The sequence below is a fragment of the Natrix helvetica genome, assembly GCF_964273705.1.
Source record: "Natrix helvetica genome assembly, chromosome: 12".
In the NCBI taxonomy this organism is placed as follows: Eukaryota; Metazoa; Chordata; class Lepidosauria; order Squamata; family Natricidae; genus Natrix; species Natrix helvetica.
In genome coordinates this window covers 18,137,726-18,158,921 of record NC_138556.1, presented here as the reverse complement: position 1 = coordinate 18,158,921, position 21,196 = coordinate 18,137,726, and the positions used below count along the sequence as shown (strand labels likewise).

The following is a 21,196-nucleotide window of genomic DNA, read 5'->3' as shown; positions in this document are numbered from 1 at the left end:
TCCTTCGCCGCCAGGGGCAGGCAAGCGCCTAAGTTCACCCACCAAGAGGCGGGGCCCTGTCTTTCCTCTGAGCATGCGCCGTCTTCTCGACCTCTTCAGATGCGTTCTCCGCAAGGGGGGGAACTTTTGTCACCACCTGCGAGGGTCAGTCGGAATGATTTGGAAGCCGGACCAGAAGGAATTAACTTTGGTGCTGAAGGAGGCATGGCAGGAGCGGGAGCCGATTTAAAGTCCTCGCTGCTGAAGCACCGGCGCACGACCCTCGAACGGGTGGAAAAGTTTATTTCGCAGGATTATTTTGTGGATTGTAACCTCCGGGGAAGGTGGGTTGGGGCTGGTCCGTCTGCTAAATCCTTCCCCCTCTTTCCTCCCCCCCCAGTACAGGTAATCCTCGACTTACAACAACAGTTCCTTTAGTGACCATTCCCAGTTATAACGGCACTGAACAAAGTGACTTATGACCGTTTTTTACACGGCCCTTGCAGCATCTTCAAACGATCAAAATGCTTGGCAACTGGTTCATATTTATGACGGTCGCAGTATTCCAGGATGTGATCCGTTTTTGCGACCTTCTGACAAGCAAAGTCGACGGGGAAGCCAGATTCGCTTAAAAGCCATGTTGCTAACTTAACAAATGCAACGCATCACTTAACAACTGTGGCAAAAAAAGCCGTACATTGGAGCACAATTCACTTCACACGTTTCACTTGGCAACATAAATTTTGGGCTCGGTTATGGTGGTAACTTGAGGTCGACCTGTACTGTTTCCAAAACGCAGCACTGGTTCTCTTTCGAAGAAAAGGGGAGGAAAACGGGGCAATTTTAAAGGTTTACGTAGCAGAGATTGAATGCTCTTAGGTTTTACAATTAAGAAATACCGAAACTTTCTCCTGTGGCTGACTCTTGTTTGTTTTTAATTAGGGGTGATTTTATCTCTTGGGCCACAAGGAAACTGGCTTTGAACGCTTGAATCATCTGCACTGAATTAGAAGGAAGGTGTTGGCTGGGAGCGACCTTTATTTGTTTGTGTCCCTTGGAAAGCAGTTTTAACCACAGCAATTTAGTTGATATTTATGGAGATTCTCAGTCATCCAGGTCATGGTTGTCCCAAAGGTGGTTTTTCAAGAAGCAACGGGACTTTCTGGCTTTTTTTTGAAGGCATTTCGTTTCTCATCCAAGAAGCTTCTTCAGCTCTGGAGAAGCTTCTTGGATGAGAAGCAAAATGTCTTCAAAGAAAAACCGGAAAGTCCAATTGCCTTTAAAAAAAGCACCTTTGGGACAAATTAGTTGATAGTTTTAGTTAGTTGCTGCCTATGGAAAGCAACACTTGAAGATTTTTGTAGTTCAGGCATCATGTAAAGCAGCAGTTTTCAAACTTGCCAACTTTAAAGTGTGCCATACTAGCGCCCTCTACAGTGGTGTTTTTCAACCTCACTAATATTGAGCTATGAAGACATCAACTGCCAAACTTCCCCATGCTGCCTGGGGAATTCTGGGAGTTGACGTCCACATATCTTAAAGATTCCAAGTTTGAAAAATACTTATTTAATGTATTCTTTATTGATCATTCTCACAGGACAGAAAACTGAATCTGATAGAAGGAAGAAGAGAAAATCCTTAAATACTTTTGAAAGCAACTGATCAAACATGTTTGTACACTTATTTATAGATCAATTGGGATCCCAGGAATTTGCATTGTATGCTAATCAATGGTTAATGTTAATGACTTTAACTCAATTGTTGGAATTCACAACACTAACCTTTGCCAAACTTATCCAGAAACTAATCAACCCTGTTTTAATTAAGCTATAGAAGTTTTCCCTCTAACTAATGGATTATAAAGGTTGGAATTCAACCTACCTTAATACCAGTTGCTTGGCAATACCAGCTTTTGTGGATGGGTGCCTTTAGTTAATGAATCTGGTCCTATAAAGGCATGCATGGATCTACATTGTGCAGTATTGAAGAACTGGGATATTACCATGGAAGAATATGACGAGTTTATCAGGGAGGAATATGTTGTCTTCCATCTCTGAGACTGTATTATCCTTTGGCTTGCTGTTTCAAAGAGCTAAAATATTGTCCTTTAACAGATTGTTTGGTGATACGTGTGCATTGGCCTCTCTGTCTTACTTTGAAACATCTAAACGAATTCCATACAGTGAAGCTGTCAGAGAAGAATTCAGTCCTATTAAAGTTGGAGATAGTTTTGGACAGACGTAAGTACGGCATTTCCTTATTCAGAGCTGAATTTCCCATCTCATTTCCTAAGGGAATAAAATGAAAGGTTTGTGCTTTAGTTTAGAACCACTTGGAGCCAAGTTAGAAAGCAGGAGCTCATGAGTTCAAGTCCCACTTTAGCCATGAAAGACAGCTGAGTGAATTTTGGACCAGTTATTCTCTCCCAGTTCAATCCATCTCACAGGGTTGTTGTTGCAGGGAAAATAGATAGAAGTTATTTGTAAAAATAATGCTGGCTGGAGAATTCTGGGAATTGAGGTTCAGGTTGCCAATGTTTAAAGCAGTGGTAGGCTGCTGCCACCCTATTTAACTGTGTTTTGTAATCTATATACATGCGTGCAAAGCACATGCGCGAGCAAACTGCATGTTTGGAAGGTCACATGAGCGAGCGAGCGTGCGTGTGAGCATGCTCACATTTTCAGTGCTGGGCAAACTGGTTGTTAATTTATGTGCTGCCCACCTCTGGTTTAAAGAGTACCACCGTACTTTTTAGTTAATGGGATCTGTGGCCACCTGACAGTTTCAGTGTCACTTTTCTAAGGTGGCACACCTGCTGGTTTAAAGTAGAACTCAGCATTCCCAAGAAATGGACTGGAAAGGAAGTGCATCTTCTCTGGGAAAGCGACGGAGAAGGAATGATTTGGAGGAATGCTCAGCCCATTCAGGTAAGTGACTGTCATGAAATTATTACTATCTGGATCCTTTTTGGGATTCTTTTGCTTTCCATGTAAAAAAACCAACCCTGCCCTTGTGCTGTATTGTATTACCTGTATTGACAGTGCAGTCTTCCTGTTCCCCCTGTCCAACGACGTATAGCAAAAGCACTTAGACTTATATACTACTTCCCAGTGCTTTATAGCCCTCTAAGCAGTTTACAGAGTCAGCCTATTGCCCCCCCAATAACCTGGGTCCTCATTTTACGCACCTCGGAAGGATGGAAGGCTGAGTCAACTTGAGCCACTGAGATTTGAACTGCTGAATTGCAGCTAGTGGTCAGCTGAAGTAATCCACAGTACTGCACTCTAACCACTGCGCCACTTCATTATTGTTTTATATAATAAAATTATATATTATTTGCCATTATCAGAGTTTGACTCGAGAAGGTGAGAAGACCAGTTATATGCTGACAGACAGTTTAAAGGAGACCGACTCTCATGGGTGAGTCAATATTCTGGGCTGCACTACAGAAATAATACCATACTGCTCTAGCAATTCAATTGAGATGAACCTGTTGGTTCATAAATCTTCGTATAGAATAAAAGTATTCAAACCGTTTAATGGTCATGGGAGCCATCCTTTCCTGGAAATGCCAGGTGTTGAAAATGCACATAAACTGCAATTTGCAATCAGCTGACTTAAAAATTAGAACAATGTAAATTGCCAAAAATTCCAATGGAAAGGAAAAATAATTGCCAGGGCGATGAGCAGATGATTTGGGGTGGAGAATTTCGCAGGGAAGTCACTGGGAACCTAATCCAAGCCTGTGGATTATAAAAACAGAAGGGTGATACGCACCTCTTTCCCTGACGCAGTTTGACACTCTATCTGGAAGTCGCCTGCAACGGTCTCTTTGGAGTTGGGAAGGGCAACATGGTCGCACCCCCAGATCCGGCCAAAACTTTCTCCTTGAATAGAGCGGAGCTGGTAGTTTACAACCGGGATGTCCATGAGCTTCTGATGGATTTTGAGATCCTCTTGGACATGGCCAAGGTGAAATGTCTTTTTTTTTTTTTTTTGCCATATTAATGTATGGGAAGGTTCGGTTATGATTTTATTTCTGCTTTTTAACTTTTTTTTTGGAACTTTTTTAAAATTTTAATTAAACAAAAACACACAAAAAAAGAATCATCCTTCATTACATCTTGTAGAAAGCGTGTCGATTGGTTACAAATAACTTTTGTGCATTTCTTCCACAGTCATTACTTGTAGTTCATATTAGATTATACACTTCAAATCAAAAATCTTTGTTTATCTTACTATCAATGTACCACAATTCTCATTTGACTACAATTATTTGAACGTGTTTTTACCTCAAATTATTCAGACTTGAAAACACAACCACATAATAGCATCCTTTATTAATTGACTTTTACTCAGAATATGTCATAAAAGTGTAATGTTATTGGAGGATTTTTGAAATTGCTTTTTAACTTTTGACCCCCAGATATTTTTGGGTTTCAATTTGAAGCAGTTTTTGGTGGTGACAGCTGGTTTGAGGTGTTCTTCTATTCCAGGGGTCCTCAAACCTTTTGAGCAGGGGGACCGATTCAAGGTCCCTCACACTGTTGCGGGGGTGGGGTTGGACCAGCTGGGTGGGCGTGGCTAGGTGGTCACGTGACTGGGTGGGTGTGGCCAGTTTAGCATTCCATTTTGTCTTTGTCCTTGTATTTCCTTTCCCGCTTAGCTCCTTGGAGAGGAAAACCAGCGGAGTTTCCAAGCGCTATACGTAGCGAACCAGATGGTGAACCTGTGCGATGTCAACAACCCTGCAACCTTCCCTGCGGTGCGGGAACTGGCCCGCTCTGTTTTCCGCCAGAAGAACGGCGAGAGCCAGCACATCATCCATGCAATGGGCCACTGCCACATTGATTCTGGTAGGAACCGTGCGCGGGGTCCATATTCCAGTCTAGGAAAGATCTCCCAGAAGGATGGGTGTCTTCTCCCAGTCTTCCAATACAGGTAATCCTCGACTTAACAACAGTTCAGTTAGTGACTGTTCCGAGTGACAACGACACTGAAAAAAGTGACTTTTGACCGTTTCCCACAAAGGTCATGTGTGAAAAATGGCCATAAGTCACTTTTTTCGGTGCTGCGATGGTCATGTGAAAAGTCACTTTCTTGAGTGCCGTTGGACGGTCAATAAATGAACTGTTGTAAGTCGAGGACTGTGTGTGTGTGTGTGTGTGTGTGAAAAGGTAGCATTGCAAAGCACTTAACTTGATTCCTAAGAATGATTTCCAGGCATTGCGCAATCCTACGCATGGCTAAAGCAACCAAGAACTAAAATTTAAATTAAATTAAAAGCCATCTTCTGTCAATCAATACAAACTTAATTCCGGCCATAGGCCAGCCCAGAGCCCAATCCTCTTAAGCCAGGGGTCTCCAACCTTGGCAACGTTAAGCCTGGAGGACTTCAACTCCCGGAATTCCCCGCTGGCTGGGGAATTCTGGGAATTGAAGTCCGCCAGGCTTAAAGTTGCCAAGGTTGGAGACCTCTACTCTAAAGGTGAAGTGAACCCTATAAAAGTGAAGCCAATGTCTTTGTGAACTGTTTTGCCTGCAATTGTCATCTTAGCTTGGCTGTGGCCTTACGACGAGACGATCCGTAAATGTGCACGTAGTTGGGTGACTGTCATACGCCTGATGGAGAAGAATCCGGACTTCATATTTGTCTGTTCACAGGTAATTGATATATATATATATATATAAGTAAATAAAGGGAGACTAGTATAGATCTATTTCAAGCTATTTATCTCTCATCAGCTAGCCATAACCTTACAGGGATTCGAACTTGGGCTGTTTTTACATGTTAGGCAGTTATATTAGCCTCTAAGCCACAAGCTGTCCTCCCTTATCAGCTGAGCCAAGGGAAATATGTCAAAGCACCTGGTATGCCCAAATATGGGAGGGAGCATACTGCTTCCCTTTTGCCTTTGCTCCCTCCCATATTTGGGCATACCAGGTGCTTTGACATAACAGTTTATATATATATATATATGTTTGTGTGCATTTCTGTCTGTCTCTGTCTGTCTGTCTGTTTACCTACCTACCTACCTACCTACCTACCTACCTACCTACCCATTTGAAAATGTGCTCATGTGTGTGAAACATGATGTTGTTTCTCTCTTTCGATTGGTCTTGAATCCTATTATTGTGGGTTTGGATTTTGGCTTAGAATGTGTATGGACCCAAACATGGCTTATTGAGTGAAACACTTAACCATCTTTTAAATGTCTGTAATCGTCTAATTTGCTTGCTTAGATCAGAGGTCTCTAAAAACTTGTAGATTTCAACTCCCAGAATTCCTCAGCCGGCATGTCTTCATCACTGGAGGCTTTCAAGAAGAGATTGGACTGCCATTTGTCAGAAATGGTGTAGGGTCTACTGCTTGGGCAGGGGGTTGGACTAGATGACCTACAAGGTCCCTACCAACTCTGTTAATCTAATCTAAATCTTAAAGTTGCCAAGTTTGGAGATCCCTGGTTTACATTAAGGAGAAACCATATGAATTAGCTACAGATCTTAAAAGATTTTTGCCTGTAAACTGCAGTTAGGGTGAAAAGACATATATTATATTATATTTATATTGCTTTTTTCCTTCACAGGCCCAGCAGTTTGAATGGGTGAAGACCTATTACCCTGGCTTGTATGCTACAATTCAAGAATTTGAAAAAAAAGGACGCTTCGTACCAGTCGGGGGAACCTGGGTTGAAATGGTAAGGCTGCATTACAGATGGTCCTTGGTTACTGACCACTCATTCAGCGACGGCTTGAAATTATGACTACGCTGAAGAAAGGGACACATGAAATCCTGCCATTGCTGCCCCCCAGCTGGCCTTTGTCCTTGACTTCGTCTGGATGCAGCGTGTGAGGTCAGATATGGGGAAAAAAGTGAGGTCTGTGAAAAGCATCAGAGTGATATTGCTAAACCCTTGTGATACTCAAGACCTCAAGAACCACGAATGGTAGATTCAGGCTAATGCTAGTTGTAGCAACATTGGGTGGAAGGTCATTGGTGAACTGAGGTTTGCTTCTGATGGGGGAGATTCAGTCCATGGTGTAGAAGAGAGGTGGGGAACGAAGGCCCTTTTACGATCTGTGAACTTCAGCTCCCAGAATTCCTGAGTCTGGGAGATCGTAAAAGAGCCATCATCGTCATCCCCATTCCCCAGGTGTAGAAATACAGGTGTTTTATTCCCTCCCAGGATGGAAACCTTCCAAGTGGAGAATCCATGGTTCGCCAGTTCCTGCAGGGACAGCGTTTCTTCCAGCAGGAATTTGGGAAGCTGTGCTTAGAGGTGCATATCTATTTTTATTCCTTCTTTCCTGCCTTCTATGTGTTTCCCTAATTCTCTTCGGTACCGGGAGGTATGGCATTTTTGTAGCCTCAAATCCTAAATCAAAACTGGCAAGCTGAAGATTGACGGGCATTTAAATTCATCCTATGCTCTTTGGTAGGACAGACCAAGGCATTTTACTTTCCCATAATTATATATAATTTTTTGTTTAGACTCCTAGTGACCGTCTGGATAAGTCCCCTTCAGTTTTCTTCTGAAGGTTTTTCAAAAGTGGCTTGCCATTGCCTCCTTCCTAGGGCTGAGAGAGAGTGACTGGCCCAAGGTCATCCAGTTGGCTTCGTGCCTAAGGCAGGACTAGAACTCACCTCTTTTGGTTTCTAGCCTAGGGTCTTAATCCCTACTCTCTCTCTCTTCCATAATTATATAAGAAGCTAAATTGAATTTCCTCATCCATCTGCATTGCCAAAAGTCAATTTCTAGTGAATCATGTTTTTCCTATGATTCACAGTTTTATTCTCAGCTTGTTCTATATATTAATTGCCAGCGCTTTGCATACGATGTCATTTTTATCCTCCCCAAATCAGTTCTGGCTGCCCGACACATTTGGTTATTCAGCACAACTGCCACAAATAATGCATGGCTGCGGAATACGTCGTTTCTTAACTCAGAAGTTGAGCTGGAATCTGGTGAACACTTTCCCGGTAAGATTTGTATTTTAATTCAAATAAACCGAGCAGTGGTTGGTCCTGTCTTGATATTAATGGTCTGACCCAGCCTTCGCAGAAGCAAGAAACAGACTCCCCGCAAAGAAAACCCCCTCTTTATTTACCCTTTGGGAATTAACTGCCTTCACCAACGGAAAGTCCAGGCAAGAGTCCTGCGAGGAGTTTACAGAAACAGCAGTCTTTATCAGCTCTTTAGGATAAATTCAAGGCTGAGAGCTCCCAACTGGGAGGCTGCAAATTACGTCAATTCAAAGAGTGAAATAGACAAACCTCAGTTCTTGCAAGGCAGTCTTTGTCGCAGGAAACACACACAAGGAGCAAACTTTCCAGAAATGCGAATGGTTGTCTGCTACAACCAAACCACTCCCATTTTCCTCCTATTTATTTCTCAATCAGGGAGGGGGGCCAGTCAGCATCTACATTTGTTTTGCTTCCCGGAGCAGGCTCTTTGTCCTCTGTTGTTCACCTCTCCTATCTGCTCTGCGCATATGCACATCTGGAACAGGCCCCAGTTGTTGTTCCTTCTCACTCATCTCTGACTCCAAAGGCAGCTTCCTCTCTGGCAGCTGGGAAATGTCGGATGGCCCTGGCCCTATCTCTGCTTCTGACGCAGAGCATCCATCAAAGGCATCCCCAGGCTCCAGAACTGGCCCAAGCTCTTCCTCAACCTCACCCAAGTCTGCTGCCATTCTCTGCTGGCTGCTGGCAGGCCACAGCAATTAGTCCGGAATTTATTTCAGGACAAATCGCATTGAACTCTTTGAGGACTAGGCTGTTCATCAACTACTTGCAATCTTCTCTCGTTAGCACAGCACCTTTTTCTGGGAAGGCCTGGATGGATCCCGGGTTTTGGTTCACTTCCCTCCTGCAGATTCCTATGGATTGTCCGGCCGTGTGGATGAGGTGAGTAAACCCAGGAAAATTGATTCTCCAAATATTACAATGTGCAGAAATGGATAGATTAACACTTGAAATTAAAGAGAAGGAAGATACGGAATACTTTGAAATATGGGATTTGTTTTATCAAGGGTTAACTAATAGAAACAGAACATTTAAAATGATAAGAGAAGAATTGATTTTACCATGAGGGCTTATTATGATATATTTATTATTAAGATGAATTAGTATTGATAATTAATAAGTATTAATATTATGTTGAGAAAATACTACGGTATTATATGGTTACTATTAATGAACATTATTACGACTGTCTTAGCTTCTTTTGACCCCCCGAATTAAACACTTGGCCTTATTTTCATGGAGGTCTTATTGTTTTTGAGGTGCAGGAGGCAGCGAGCGGGGTCACCTCATGGCTGCTGCTGTGTTGCAATATTTTTTTTGGGGGGGGGGCTTATTTTAGCACATGCCCTCAAAAGCCTGATTTGGCTTATTGTCTGGGGAGGTCTTATTTTGGGGGAAACAGGGTATTATGATGATGATGATTGCTCAAATTGACTGTAACCACACAACACACTGTTTATATACACAAAAAATAAATAAATTGGTTCTCAAGCTTTACATCGGAAGGAACAAGCCCAATAGATTACAATTCGGCTTTCGTTGAAGGTAGGAAATGCCCAGAGATGTCCTTAAAATATGGGGTGAATGGGAGACCTTCCCTCATCCTTCTCATCATCCCTCTGTCCTAGATGTTAAGAACGGTGAAGAATAATAAGGACAAGGGCCGTGTGAATCACAGTGTTGCTTTGTTTGGATTTGGAGATGGAGGAGGGGGCCCCACACAGAAGATGCTGGACCGGCTCCAGAGAATGAAGGATACAGATGGCCTACCCAGGTTGGTTCCTCTTGGCTAAGCTCTATAAACCCGTGATGGCGAACCTAGGGCACTCGTCGCCAACGCAGCCAAGTTGCCCGGCATGGGCGGCGTCACCCGTTCCTCTTCCGCGATGATCAGCTGGCTTTGGGGCATGCAGCAGTGCCACAAACCGGAAGAGCTGGTCTTCTGTTTTCCGGTGTTAGCATGCACACCGCCCAGCTGATCGGCGTATGCGCAGCAGTAACTGGAAGACTGGCTGGCTGGGGCGCATGCATGCACCCCAAACCAGAAGTTCATTTTTGTGCACAGGCGTGCCCCCTGGGCAGCTCCTCTTCCGGCCCAGATGAGCGCACACTCGAAATGCTCCCTTTTCGGCACACCCGGTGCTGAAAAGGTTTCGCCATCACTGCTATAAACAAACCAGAAACAAAGCCAAGAAAATACCGTTCTGTACTTGGTTACTCATGGTTTAGAGCAGGGAGGTCTCCAAAGTTGGCCACCTTTAAGACTTGTGGACTTCAACTCCCAGAATTCCTCACCCAGCACGGAGACTCCTGCCTTAGAGCGCTGTTTCTCAACCTTAAGCCATGCTGGCTGGGGAATTCTGGGAGCTGAAGTCCATCTTAAGAGTTGAGAAAATACCGCCTTAAGTTCCTTAAATGAATGCAGGACCAAGATTGTCCTGCTTGGGTGTTGTCTGCAATGGTGATTTTTTCCCCACACAGGGTTCAAATGTCTGTCCCGGAACAATTTTTCTCCGCCCTGGAGAAGGAAAAGGCTCAGCTCTGTACTTGGGTTGGAGAACTGTTTTTGGAGCTGCATAACGGCACCTACACAACTCATGGGCAGGTGAGAGAGAGAGCACAAGACTTCATAGGAATTTTATAGAACTTTCTGTTAATGCTACACTGCAAGCGCCAGGATTCAAAGCAATACACCTTGAACGTATCTATTAATATTCTGGTTCATGGCACAATTAGCCAGAAGCTTACACTGGATTTGGCATTTTAATGCAGCTATCAAGTCTTTCCCAAAGACCTGGGATAGCCAGATGCTGTTTGATGGTGTTAAAGGAATGGTTGCAGGATGTCAGCTGTTCTGAGTAAAGCTGTCTTTTGCAATTGACTGATGGTGATTTTTGTCAATTCCCTTCCAAGTGAGCTGCCTTTTGCAATTGACTGATGGTGATTTTTATCAATCCCCTCACAAGTGAGCTGCCTTTTGCAATTGACTGGTGGTGATTTTTGTCAATTCCCTTCCAAGTGAGCTGTCTTTTGCAATTGACTGGTGGTGATTTTTATCAATCCCCTCACAAGTGAGCTGCCTTTTGCAATTGACTGGTGGTGATTTTTGTCAATGCTAATGGCGTTCACGGCTTGCTCCAGTATACAGCAGTGAGTAATTGTATCAATTTAGGAATTGCAATCTCAATAAGATTTCTAATCTACTTTCCTTCCCTAATGCCCCATTTTTCATTTTTATTTCTAAGTCACTGGACATTTTTGTATAAAATCCTATTATTTTCTCTTTGGATTCAGATTAAAAAGGGAAACAGGGAATGTGAGCGTTTACTCCATGATATCGAGATCCTGAGTAGTTTGGCTCTGGTGCAGAAACGTTCTTTCCAGTATCCTTCTGCTCAGCTCCAACACCTTTGGAGGTATAAACTTCAAAATGCAAAATGTTGGTCTTTCGTAGAATATAGAAGCTTGTGGGATTAGGATTGTTTTTTCTAGTGGCCAAATAGAAATCTGATTAAGATTATAAAACAAAGGAGGAAGAGAAATGGTCATGTTTGATTCTCTGTGGATAAATTGGTGTAGTGCCAAATATCCCTACAGAACAATGCAAGCTAGAAGCCCGCTATTTTATGCAGAATAATTAGTCCAGATACATAATAGCAATAGCAATAGCTCTTAGAATTACCGCTTTACACTGCTTCATAGCCCTTTCTAAGTGGTTTACAGAGTCAGCTTCTTGCCCCCCAACAATCTGGGTCCTCAGTTTATCAACCTCGGAAGGATGGAAGGCTGAGTCAACCTTGAGCCGGTCAGGATTGAACTCCTGGCAGTGGGCAGAGTTAGGAAGGAAGGAAGGCAAGCTATAGCACTTAGATTTATATACTGCTTCATAGTGCTTTTGCAGCCCTCTCTAAGCGGTTTACAGAGTCAGCCTCTTGCCCCCAACAATCTGGGTCCTCATTTTACCCACCTCGGAAGGATGGAAGGCTGAGTTAACTTTGAGCCTGGGGAGATTTGAACTGCCAAATTGCAGGCATCTGGCAGTCAGCAGAGGTAGCCTGCAGTACTGCACTCTAACCACTGCACCATTGTGGCTCATATTACTCTTGATTACACTAAACTGTGAGTTAATCCAGCTGCATCTTTCTAAAAGCTTCCATATTCTCGGTGTGTGGTGATCTCCCTTCCTCTCTTTCGGCCGCAGGCTCCTGCTCTTGAACCAATTCCACGATGTCTTACCAGGCAGTTGTATCCAGCTTGTAGCAGAGGATGCCATGCGGTACTACTCAGGTGAGAAAGAACCAGCCTCGAGAACTGACTTGGTTAAGCAGCTATCAAAGCTCAGGGACCATAAATAGCCATTCGAGTCCTCAGGCTTTGCCGCATGGTTTGGTTCGCGAGAGGTAGACCGTGACTCAAACACCAGGTTCAGCCCTGACGTTCTGGTGATTTAATGCCAGTCCTGATGGACATCCATGGTGGTTGTCTGCCTCCATGGTTCTGCTCAGCAGAAGATAACTTTCTGTCAGGGTTCCAAATAGCATCCAAAAGTAAATCCGAGTCCAAGGCAAAGGATTCCTCAAAGTTCCAATTTATGAAGAGAGCCACGTTGGCACATCTGGGAAAACCCAAATCTGAAAGCTTCCCGGTTTCCCCCACCCAGTTGAAAGTTTAAGATCTTTCCCCCCCACACCCACAAGTCCATCCCATGGTCCAATCTCCCACTGCCATGCTGGCAGTTCCACCCATCCAGTTCCGGTCAGGTGCAGAGACAAAGGATGACCTTGGCTTTCTAGAAAGAATTTTGTTATGGCTACATATCACCCAACTCCGTATAATTCCCCCCCTCCCATTTTCCCACAACAGAAAAAGCACAGTAGAAGAATAGAAAGAATGGCAGGTCAAAGATCCAAGAGGAAGATGGCTGCAGGCCTGACACTTTCTTCCTTTCGATAGAACCATTTAAACTAGATTGTGACATCCTGGGTATCAGGGCAAAGGAAAGGTCTACGAAAAGTGGTGGGATCCTGCCGGTTTAACAACCAATTCAGCGATCGCTTCGGAGCTATACCAGTTCGCCCGAACCAGCTGAATCCCACCCCTGTCTATGAATGAGGGATACAAAAGAGGCTTAGATTTATAACTCTAATTTAATCTCTCTGCAGCACACTAGGGCTTAAGGTTTTTTTCCCCTACTGTGCAGCACAGCGATAGCTCATTCTGAATGTGGACCGTCCTTTGACGGAGTCCTTTCTCTCTTCCTCTCTCCTTCCTTCAAGAAATTCGCAGTTCTGGAGCCCAGCTTCTGAAAGAGGCCACCCATTCTTTGTGCGGAGAGCTGTTGGCCAGCCAGGACAAGAGCAGCGATACCATTCTGGTTGTCAACACTTTGCCGTGGGAAAGAACCGAAGTCGTTTCCAAACCTGGACCGCAAGGATCTGAGACTTTAGGTGCCAACCTTGCTTCAATTTTAGACTGTGTTCACAGCAAGAGTCCCTGCCTACAATGTCTCGGGCACCTTAAACAAATGCACTGTCAGGTACTGAGGATTTAATAGCTGCCAGCTGGTGTAAGGTTGTAAGCTGTAAACTGTAAGCTAATACAATGAGGATGATTCAGCAATACAGGTATCGCCTGTTTAAGACTCTAGTGGGGTCCACACAAGGCATTTACTGTTTTAAGAGGTGTCTATATATAGGTGGGCATTAGAGGGTGTTTTCTCTCTCATCGTGTATCTCATTTCTCTCCTTGTGTCCATAGCTGAGTGGTAAGGGATTTATCTCCATGTGTATGTCTGTATATATTTGTATATAAATCAATGTCCATTATCTAAAGGCTCTGTGTGCTGTGGGCTCTGTTATGCTCCTGGGTTTATCTCATCATAATACCCACGCTGCCAAAACTCGACATGCACTTTTCTTTAGATTGATTGGGAACGGATTCTCAAAAGATCTCATTCCTCTGCCTCCTTCTGTGTCTTTCAATACCAGCTTTAGTGACAGTTCCCAGCCTGGGTTTCTGTGCTGTTCCAGAGTCATTCTCTCCTCCACATCCTGTGACTATCAGTAAAGAGGTGAGCTTGTTGGAACCTTTTTGAGGGTCTGTTGTAACTTTGAACGGTTGCTAAGTGAGGACTGCCTGTACGAAAGCCAGAGAATGACTGCCTTTTGAGTTATCTCAGTCTATGTTACCACTGTCTTTAAAGATAGCGATGATACAATGTAATGGTATGTGAGAAACACCTTGGGAAAGGGGTCACAAAACTGCCTAGGTCAGATAAGAGACAGCACAGCCCACGGCTGCATAATGGGTGGAGAAGGAGGCTTAGAAAGGGCCCTTTCTAAGTTCTTTGGGTTGTCAAGGAGATGTTGGGAGAATTGTCCTTTTGGATTTGCAACGTTTAGTTAAGGTAGCTTTGGAGAACAGTCAGATAAGAGAGGGCACAGCCCAGAGCTGCAGAATGGTTGGAGAAACAGGCTCAGAGAGGATTCACCTTATCTTCTGAGGCTATAAAAGAGATGATGGGAGATCCATACTTTTGGATGTGCAACATTCTGTTAATGTCAGATAAGAGAGGGCATATCCCAGAGCTGCCTAATGGGTGGAGAAAGAGGATCAGAAGGGACACTCCGTAGCTTCTCAGGCTGTAAAACAGAGGGTGGGAGATTTGTACCTTCAGACCAGAGGTGGTATTCAGCAGGTTCTGACCGGTTCTGGAGAACCAGTAGCGGAAATTTTGAGTGGTTCGGAGAATCGGGAAATACCACCTGTGGCTGTCTCCACCCCATTTATTCTCTGTCTCCCAAGTCCCCGTTGATTGGGAAGGAATGGGAATTTTGCAGTAACCTTCCCTTGGAGTGTGGATGGAATGGGGATTTTGCAGTATCCTTCTCCTGCCACGCCACCAAGCCACGCCCATACAACTGGTAGTAATTTTTTTTGAATCCCACCACTGTTTCACACCTGCAACGTTCAGTTGATGTAGCTTTAGAGAACAATCGGATAAGATAAGGCCTATCCCAAGGCTGATAATACATAGAGGAAAAGGTTCAAAAGGGACTCTCCCTAATTTCTTGATTGTAATGGTGATGGCAGGTACTCTCAGACTTGCACGATTCTGCTAAGGTAGCTTTGCCATAGCTCAGCTGGCCGCGTTTCCTGTCTGGTGGACCTGGGAAGGCTGACCCATAAGGAATCTTCCGTTGTTTTTAACCCCAGGCCGATGGTTCTGTGACGTTGGCAAATGGTATCATCCAGGCCTGTCTCGATCCTTTGGGACGGATGGTGTCTCTTTCTTTACTGCACCTCAAAAGGTACTTTTTCATATCTTAAGTACGCGATGAAGTTCTGCAAACAGGGCGGGATCTCCCCCTGACCCCCTCTGGGTTGGACTTCTCGTTGCAGAGAGGCTGTTCCAGAGGGTTGCCATGCCAACCAGTTTGTCATCTTCGATGATATCCCTCTGTATTGGGATGCCTGGGATGTGATGGATTATCACCTGGAGACCAGGTAAGGCGCACGTGTCAAGGTTCCAAGGGATACATCCCATTCAATGAGAACTCCGAGGCCGTCATATTCCTCCAGGGACATTTTATTGGGACATATCAAACTGGCACAGACGTGGTGAAAAACCGGCTCTTAAGTTCCCGCTGGTTTTACACCCAATTAAAAGTAATTGACGCAGTGGCTCAGTGGCTAAGATGCTGAGCTGGTCGATCAGAAGGTCGACCGTTCGAATCCCTAGCGCCGCGTAATGGAGTGAGCTCCCGTTACTTGTCCCAGCTTTTGCCAACCTAGCAGTTCGAAAGCATGCAAATAGAGCCTAAATCCATTTTTTAGGTCTGTTGTAACTTTAAATGGTAACTGTCTACTTGTAACCTATAACAGGGGTCTCCAACCTTGGCAACGTTAAAGCTGGCTGAGGAACTCTGGGACTTGAAGTCCACAGGTTGCCAAGGTTGGAGACCCATTTACCTATAATTTTGAGCCAATAATTTTCTAGCCACTCTTGGTTTTCCAGGAAGCCCATCACTCGTCTCCTAAAACCCCTTGAAATTTCCACCTCTGGTAGCCTGCGGGGCAGCGTGACCTTCTCCCTGCAGCTCAGCGAGAGCAGCGTCCTAACCCAAGAGGTCATCCTGGATGCAGCGAGTCCTTACATCTATTTCCGGACACAGGTTTGTTTTCCTGTTTTTCTTTTTTTCTTTTCCCCATAAGAATGTTCACCGGCAGGGTAAAATTCTACTTGTCCTTCTTCTCCTGATCTGCAGATCTCTCTTCCTTAGTTAAGAACTGCCACTGAGGGGGGAAAAAAATGCAATTTTTTTTTAAAAAAATGCTTTACTTGCATTCCAGGTTGACTGGAACGAAGCTCACAAGTTCCTCAAGGTGGAATTTCCAGCCAAGGTTCGGAGCCCAAACGCCACTTACGAGATCCAGTTTGGCCACCTGCAGAGACCGACGCACTGGAACACGTCCTGGGATTGGGCCCGGTTTGAGGTGAGGCTTTTCTTTTCCTAACTGATATTTCCAGGATGCAGTGATCAAATTTCTGCTTGTTTTTTTTTTTTTTACAAACGGCTCTTTGGTGGCTCCATGGTGGCCGCCATCTTGAATTCCTGCTTGATTTTTTACATACGACTTTTCAATGACTCCAAGGTGGCCGCCATCTTGAATTTTTTGACCAGACCTCTGTCTCAGAGACCAGGCTGAGCCTGAGGGAGGGGTCAAACGTGTCATCAGTCTCGAGTCCCTTCGCACCCACCAGAAACCTAAATCTAGCCCACCTTGAATTCCACTGACTTCTTATCTCCCGCTAATTACCCTTGACTGTTAGTAGTTCAGATTCTTGTAGAGACCTTAAGCTTGGGATAAAATCTTTATATGCATTTGAACTGCCTGGATTTCCCAGATTTCCCCGGGGCTTGAGAGATTTCTCACATAACTCAAGCCCGAAATAACTTTGTGGCATGCCTCGTTGATCACCACACCAGCTTTCATGAAATGAACGGATCCTGACAACCGGCTAGCCACTCTGAAGGGTAGATCATGTTCGTCTTGAATTCAGCTTGGGTTTTCCTTTTCCTTTTTTTTTTTTTTTTTAGGTGTGGACTCACAAATGGGTAGACTTGTCCGAGCACGGCTTTGGGGTTGCCCTGCTGAACGACTGCAAATACGGCTGCTCGGTCCACGACAACGTGATGAGTCTCTCCTTGTGAGTTTGGGTGGACGGTAGGAATTCCTGGGTTATGGCAGAAATGATTGTGGGGATGACTTTGGCCTTTCCTGCTAGATTGTGTTTTTTTTTTACTTTGTGTTTGTGTTCCCGTCGACTGGTTGATGTTTTATTGGGTTATCATGGGCAATTTAGCATCTTCAAGTTCAGTTTAACGCACTAGGAAGAGGTGGGGGGACAATTCACATCAGCGTTGGGTGTTTGGGTCATTAACAAGGAAAACATGTGTGGATGAGTGGATAATAAGAGTTCTCATTCCCATGAAGGTTGCGTGCTCCAAAATCCCCTGACGCTACTGCGGATATTGGTTGTCACCAGTTTACCTATGCAGTGATGCCTCACCTGGGTAAGCAACACCTGAGAACCTGATCTTGGCAGACTGCTCTTCTTTTCTTCTTCCTCCTTCCTCTGCTCCTTCACCATCTCCTCCTCCTTCTCTTCCCTCTCTCCTCTGCTTCTTTTTCTTCTCCCTCCTTCCTCTATTTATTCTCCTTCCTTCCTTCCTTCCTCCCTCTCCTCTGCTTTCTTTTCTCCCTCTTCCTCTATTTTTCCTTCCTTCCCTCTCCCTTTCCTTTTTTATTTATTTCCTTCCTTCCTTCCTTCCTTCCTTCCTTCCTTCCTTCCTTCCTTCCTTCCTTCCTTCCTTCCTTCCTTCCTTCCTTCCTATCAATAGTACTTAGACTTATATACTGCTTCAAAGCGCTTTACAGCCCTCTCTAAGCTGTTTAGTCAGCCTCTTGCCCCCAACAATCTAGGTCCTCATTTTACCAACCTCGGATGGATGGAAGGCTGAGTCAACCTTGAGCTGGTCAGGATCGAACTGACAGCAATCGGCAGAGTTTGCCTGCTATACTGTAACCACTGTGCCACCATCCCCCTTCCTTCCTCCCTCCCTTTCCTCCCTACTTCCCTCTCTCCCCATGGTTATTAGTTAGTTTCCGCAAATCAGTTGCTCATTTTGTTTTTCCTAAATTGTACCATTTGCACAGATGTTGGTCCAATGGGAAGACTGGCAGAAGGGCTGGGAAGCCACCAGGAAGACTCTAGAGGGGAAACAATGCCTCCAGAGCGAGGGTGGCCTACTTTAAATAGCGCCCCCAACTGTACAGCTTTTGTCACCCGCAGGTTCCTTCCAAGACGCTGGGGTAATCCAGCAGGCCTACGGCTTGAATTTTCCTCTTCACGTCAGGGAGAGCGCTCCTCCTGGGCCGTGTCCAGCCTGGAGCGGCTTCTCAGTCCTGTCTCCAGCTGTTGTCCTGGAAACAATAAAGCAGGTAAGGGGACCGAAGAGAAATGCAAACATTAAACTCTGGGTGTGCTTCCTGTCTGGTTCCACATCCCGCAAGGCTGATATCCATCTTGCAAGCCTTCTCTTCCCCTCTTGCTTTTTCAATCCAAGAAATGAGGGAGGGTTCCTCATAGCTGGCTGGGGAATTCTAGGAGTTGAAGTCCACAAGTCTTAAAGTTCCCAAGTTTGGACACCCCTGGTCTATAGCATGTGGCTCTTCCTTCTGTCTCCTAAAGTCGTTCCCACATACCATTAAAATTTATCACGAAACTAATGGGATTTTGTTGTTGTTAGTTGCGAAGTTGTGTCCAACCCACCACGACCCCATTGACCACATTCCTCCAGGCCTTCCTGTCCTCTACCATTGAAGCTCACGCCAGCTGCTTCGGAGACTCCATCCAACCACCTCATTCTCTGTCGTCCCCCTTTTTTTTTTGCCCTCCATCGCTCTTCTCCAATCAGTCATTCCTTCTCATTAGGAAGCCAAAGTACTTGAGTTTCCTCTTCAGGATCTGGCCTTCTAAAGAGCAGTCAGGGTTGATCTCCTCTAGGACTGACCGGTTGGATGGCCTTGCAGCCCAAGGGACTCGCAGGAGTCTTCTCCAGCACCAGAGTTCAAAGGCCTCCATTCTTTGGCGCTCAGCCTTCCTTATGGTCCAACTTTCATCGCCATCCATTGCAACTGGGGAAACCATAGCCTTGACTAGATGCACTTGTGTTGGCAGGGTGATGTCTCTGCTTTTTAATAAGCTGTCTAGGTTTGCTAGGGATACGGTTTAGTTCATAATGGGATTTAGTGAGGTTTTCTATTTAACCTGGAAGCCAGCTTAGCTTAGTTGTTAGAAGTTGTTAGAAGTTTTTGTCTTCTGCTTTCAGTGAACTTTTGGGTGAATCTTGTGTTCTAGGTGAAGATTCTTGGCGTTTCATCAGGCACACCATTCTCTGTCCCTAGCAGAATCTTACAAGAGCAGGGCAGGAATAGCTACCCAGAAGCGAAGAATCATATTGAGCTGATCAGGGTATCTTTCTTGGTCTCTTTCCCCAGGCTGAGGACAGGCCGGACGCCTTGGTCATCCGACTTTACGAGTCCTACGGCAGCACCGTTGACACCTGGCTCGAAATGGGCTTCCCCATTCAAGAAGCGGTCATGTAAGTTGGAAAGAGGATGCCTTAATGGCCAGCTTTCCCCCCCCAAGGCCCCCTTCTCTGATAGCATGATTGTCTTCTGCAGGTGTGACCTCCTTGAAAGACCTGATCCTAACACCTCCTTGGTTCTGGAAGAACATCGATTGAAGCTGTCCTTCCGGCCCTTCCAAATACTTTCCATTCTCCTGGTCTTGAGAGGACAAAGCAGGGATTGAGGCTTACAACAGACTGCATTCTGACCTAGGCTTCCTGATACAGTAAAAAGCACCTCTTTTTATTTCAACAGCAGTGAAATTATGTTCATTCACAGCTCGTAACGAGTCACAAATAGTTTGTAAAGAGTCCGACAGTAGTCTGCGACAGTCCTTCGGGATAACTGTTAAGCACCCACCTTTATCTCCCTTGAAGCGCTGCCAAAGACCTAATTGGCAATTAGTTTTGCAAGGCCACATGGAGCACAGAGTCAAAACGGAGCTTCAGAGTTTAAACTGACCAGAACGAACAAAGTTGCTTCCTGCAAAGGCTCATGCACCTTTGCTCCTCTTTTATGTCTTATAGAAGGGGCCAATCATCTCCAAGCCTTACTCCCAAGTCGTCCCTTTTGTCTTAACTGTTCTTGCGTTCTGGCAGCTCTGCGCATGCGCCCACTGGGAACAGGCTCCCACTGTTCCTCTGCCTCGCTGATGTCCGACTCTGGAGCCTCCAGCGGCAGCACATAACTCCCAGATGGCCCTGGCCCCCTCTCTGCCTCCGACGCGGAGCCCTCGTCCGAGCCTTCTCCAGACTCCAAGACTGGCCCATGTTCCTCCACAACCTCCTCACTGTCCACCAGCTGCACAGGCCGTCGGCTGACCACAACAGACTGCTCTTCTAAGGACCCCTCAGCTGTGACTTCTGTCGCCTGCCTAACGAGAGTGAAGAGCACCAGGGACAAATTCCAGGGATGGATTAGATAGTCCTCAATTTATTATCACAGTTGGGAGTGGAGCTTAAGAGCCGTGGTGGCACAGTGGCTAGAATCTGCTAATGCAGCTAACTTACTGCCCAGTGTCAGCAGGTCGATCCTGACCGTCTCAAGGTCATCCTTCCAAGGTCGGTAAAATGAGGACCCAGATTGTTGTTGGGGGCCAATATGATGACTCTGTAAACCGCTTAGAGAGGGCTGTAAGAAGTCTTAAGTCAGTGTTTCTCAACCTTGGCAACTTGAAGATGTCTGGACTTCAACTCCCAGAATTCCCCAGCCAGCGCTGGCTGGGGAATTCTGGGAGTTGAAGTCCAGACATCTTCAAGTTGCCAAGGTTGAGAAACACTGTCTTAAGTGCTATTGCTATGCTGCAATTGAGTCAAACTGATGTTTTTTCCATAATTAAGCAAATCAGGTGGTCGTTGATCAAATCAGTTAGTCATTAAGTGGATCTGTCTTCTCCCCATTGACTGGGCTTCTTGAAAGATCAGGAAATATGCCAAAAAAAGTAATCATAATTAAAAGCAATTGTTGAATGAATGAGTCGAGTCTGGAGGTCAT

General features: G+C 45.2%; 1 protein-coding gene across 2 annotated transcripts; it reads left to right on the top strand.

Moving 5' to 3' along the window:
• Positions 1 to 81: 81 nt before the first annotated feature.
• Positions 82 to 21,174, top strand: MAN2C1 (mannosidase alpha class 2C member 1). Of its 2 annotated transcripts, XM_081965051.1 has the most exons (27): positions 305 to 323; positions 1,577 to 1,697; positions 2,094 to 2,219; positions 2,783 to 2,906; positions 3,329 to 3,399; positions 3,774 to 3,951; positions 4,646 to 4,835; positions 5,537 to 5,643; positions 6,567 to 6,677; positions 7,167 to 7,259; positions 7,844 to 7,960; positions 8,792 to 8,887; positions 9,634 to 9,779; positions 10,487 to 10,610; positions 11,300 to 11,421; positions 12,207 to 12,292; positions 13,282 to 13,452; positions 13,993 to 14,075; positions 15,221 to 15,315; positions 15,407 to 15,511; positions 16,023 to 16,179; positions 16,358 to 16,501; positions 17,107 to 17,216; positions 17,504 to 17,583; positions 18,363 to 18,511; positions 19,571 to 19,674; positions 19,757 to 21,173. In XM_081965051.1, the coding sequence occupies exons 2-27, from the start codon at positions 1,648 to 1,650 to the stop codon at positions 19,884 to 19,886; spliced, it is 3,069 nt and encodes a 1,022-aa protein (XP_081821177.1). In that variant the 5' UTR covers positions 305 to 323; positions 1,577 to 1,647; the 3' UTR covers positions 19,887 to 21,173. The 2 variants fall into 2 exon arrangements, with proteins under 2 accessions (XP_081821176.1, XP_081821177.1); XM_081965050.1 differs by lacking the exon at positions 1,577 to 1,697 and having other exon boundaries at positions 82 to 323; positions 19,757 to 21,174.
• The last annotated feature ends 22 nt before the right edge of the window (positions 21,175 to 21,196 follow it).

Excerpts from the sequence above, each read along its gene's own strand:
- MAN2C1 (XM_081965050.1), top strand. The coding sequence starts at position 100 with ATGCGTTCTCCGCAAGGGGGGGAACTTTTGTCACCACCTGCGAGGGTC. Across the intron at positions 4,836-5,536 it reads CCACTGCCACATTGATTCTG|CTTGGCTGTGGCCTTACGAC; the intron begins GTAGGAACCGTG and ends TTGTCATCTTAG. Across the intron at positions 17,584-18,362 it reads TGCAGTGATGCCTCACCTGG|GTTCCTTCCAAGACGCTGGG; the intron begins GTAAGCAACACC and ends TGTCACCCGCAG.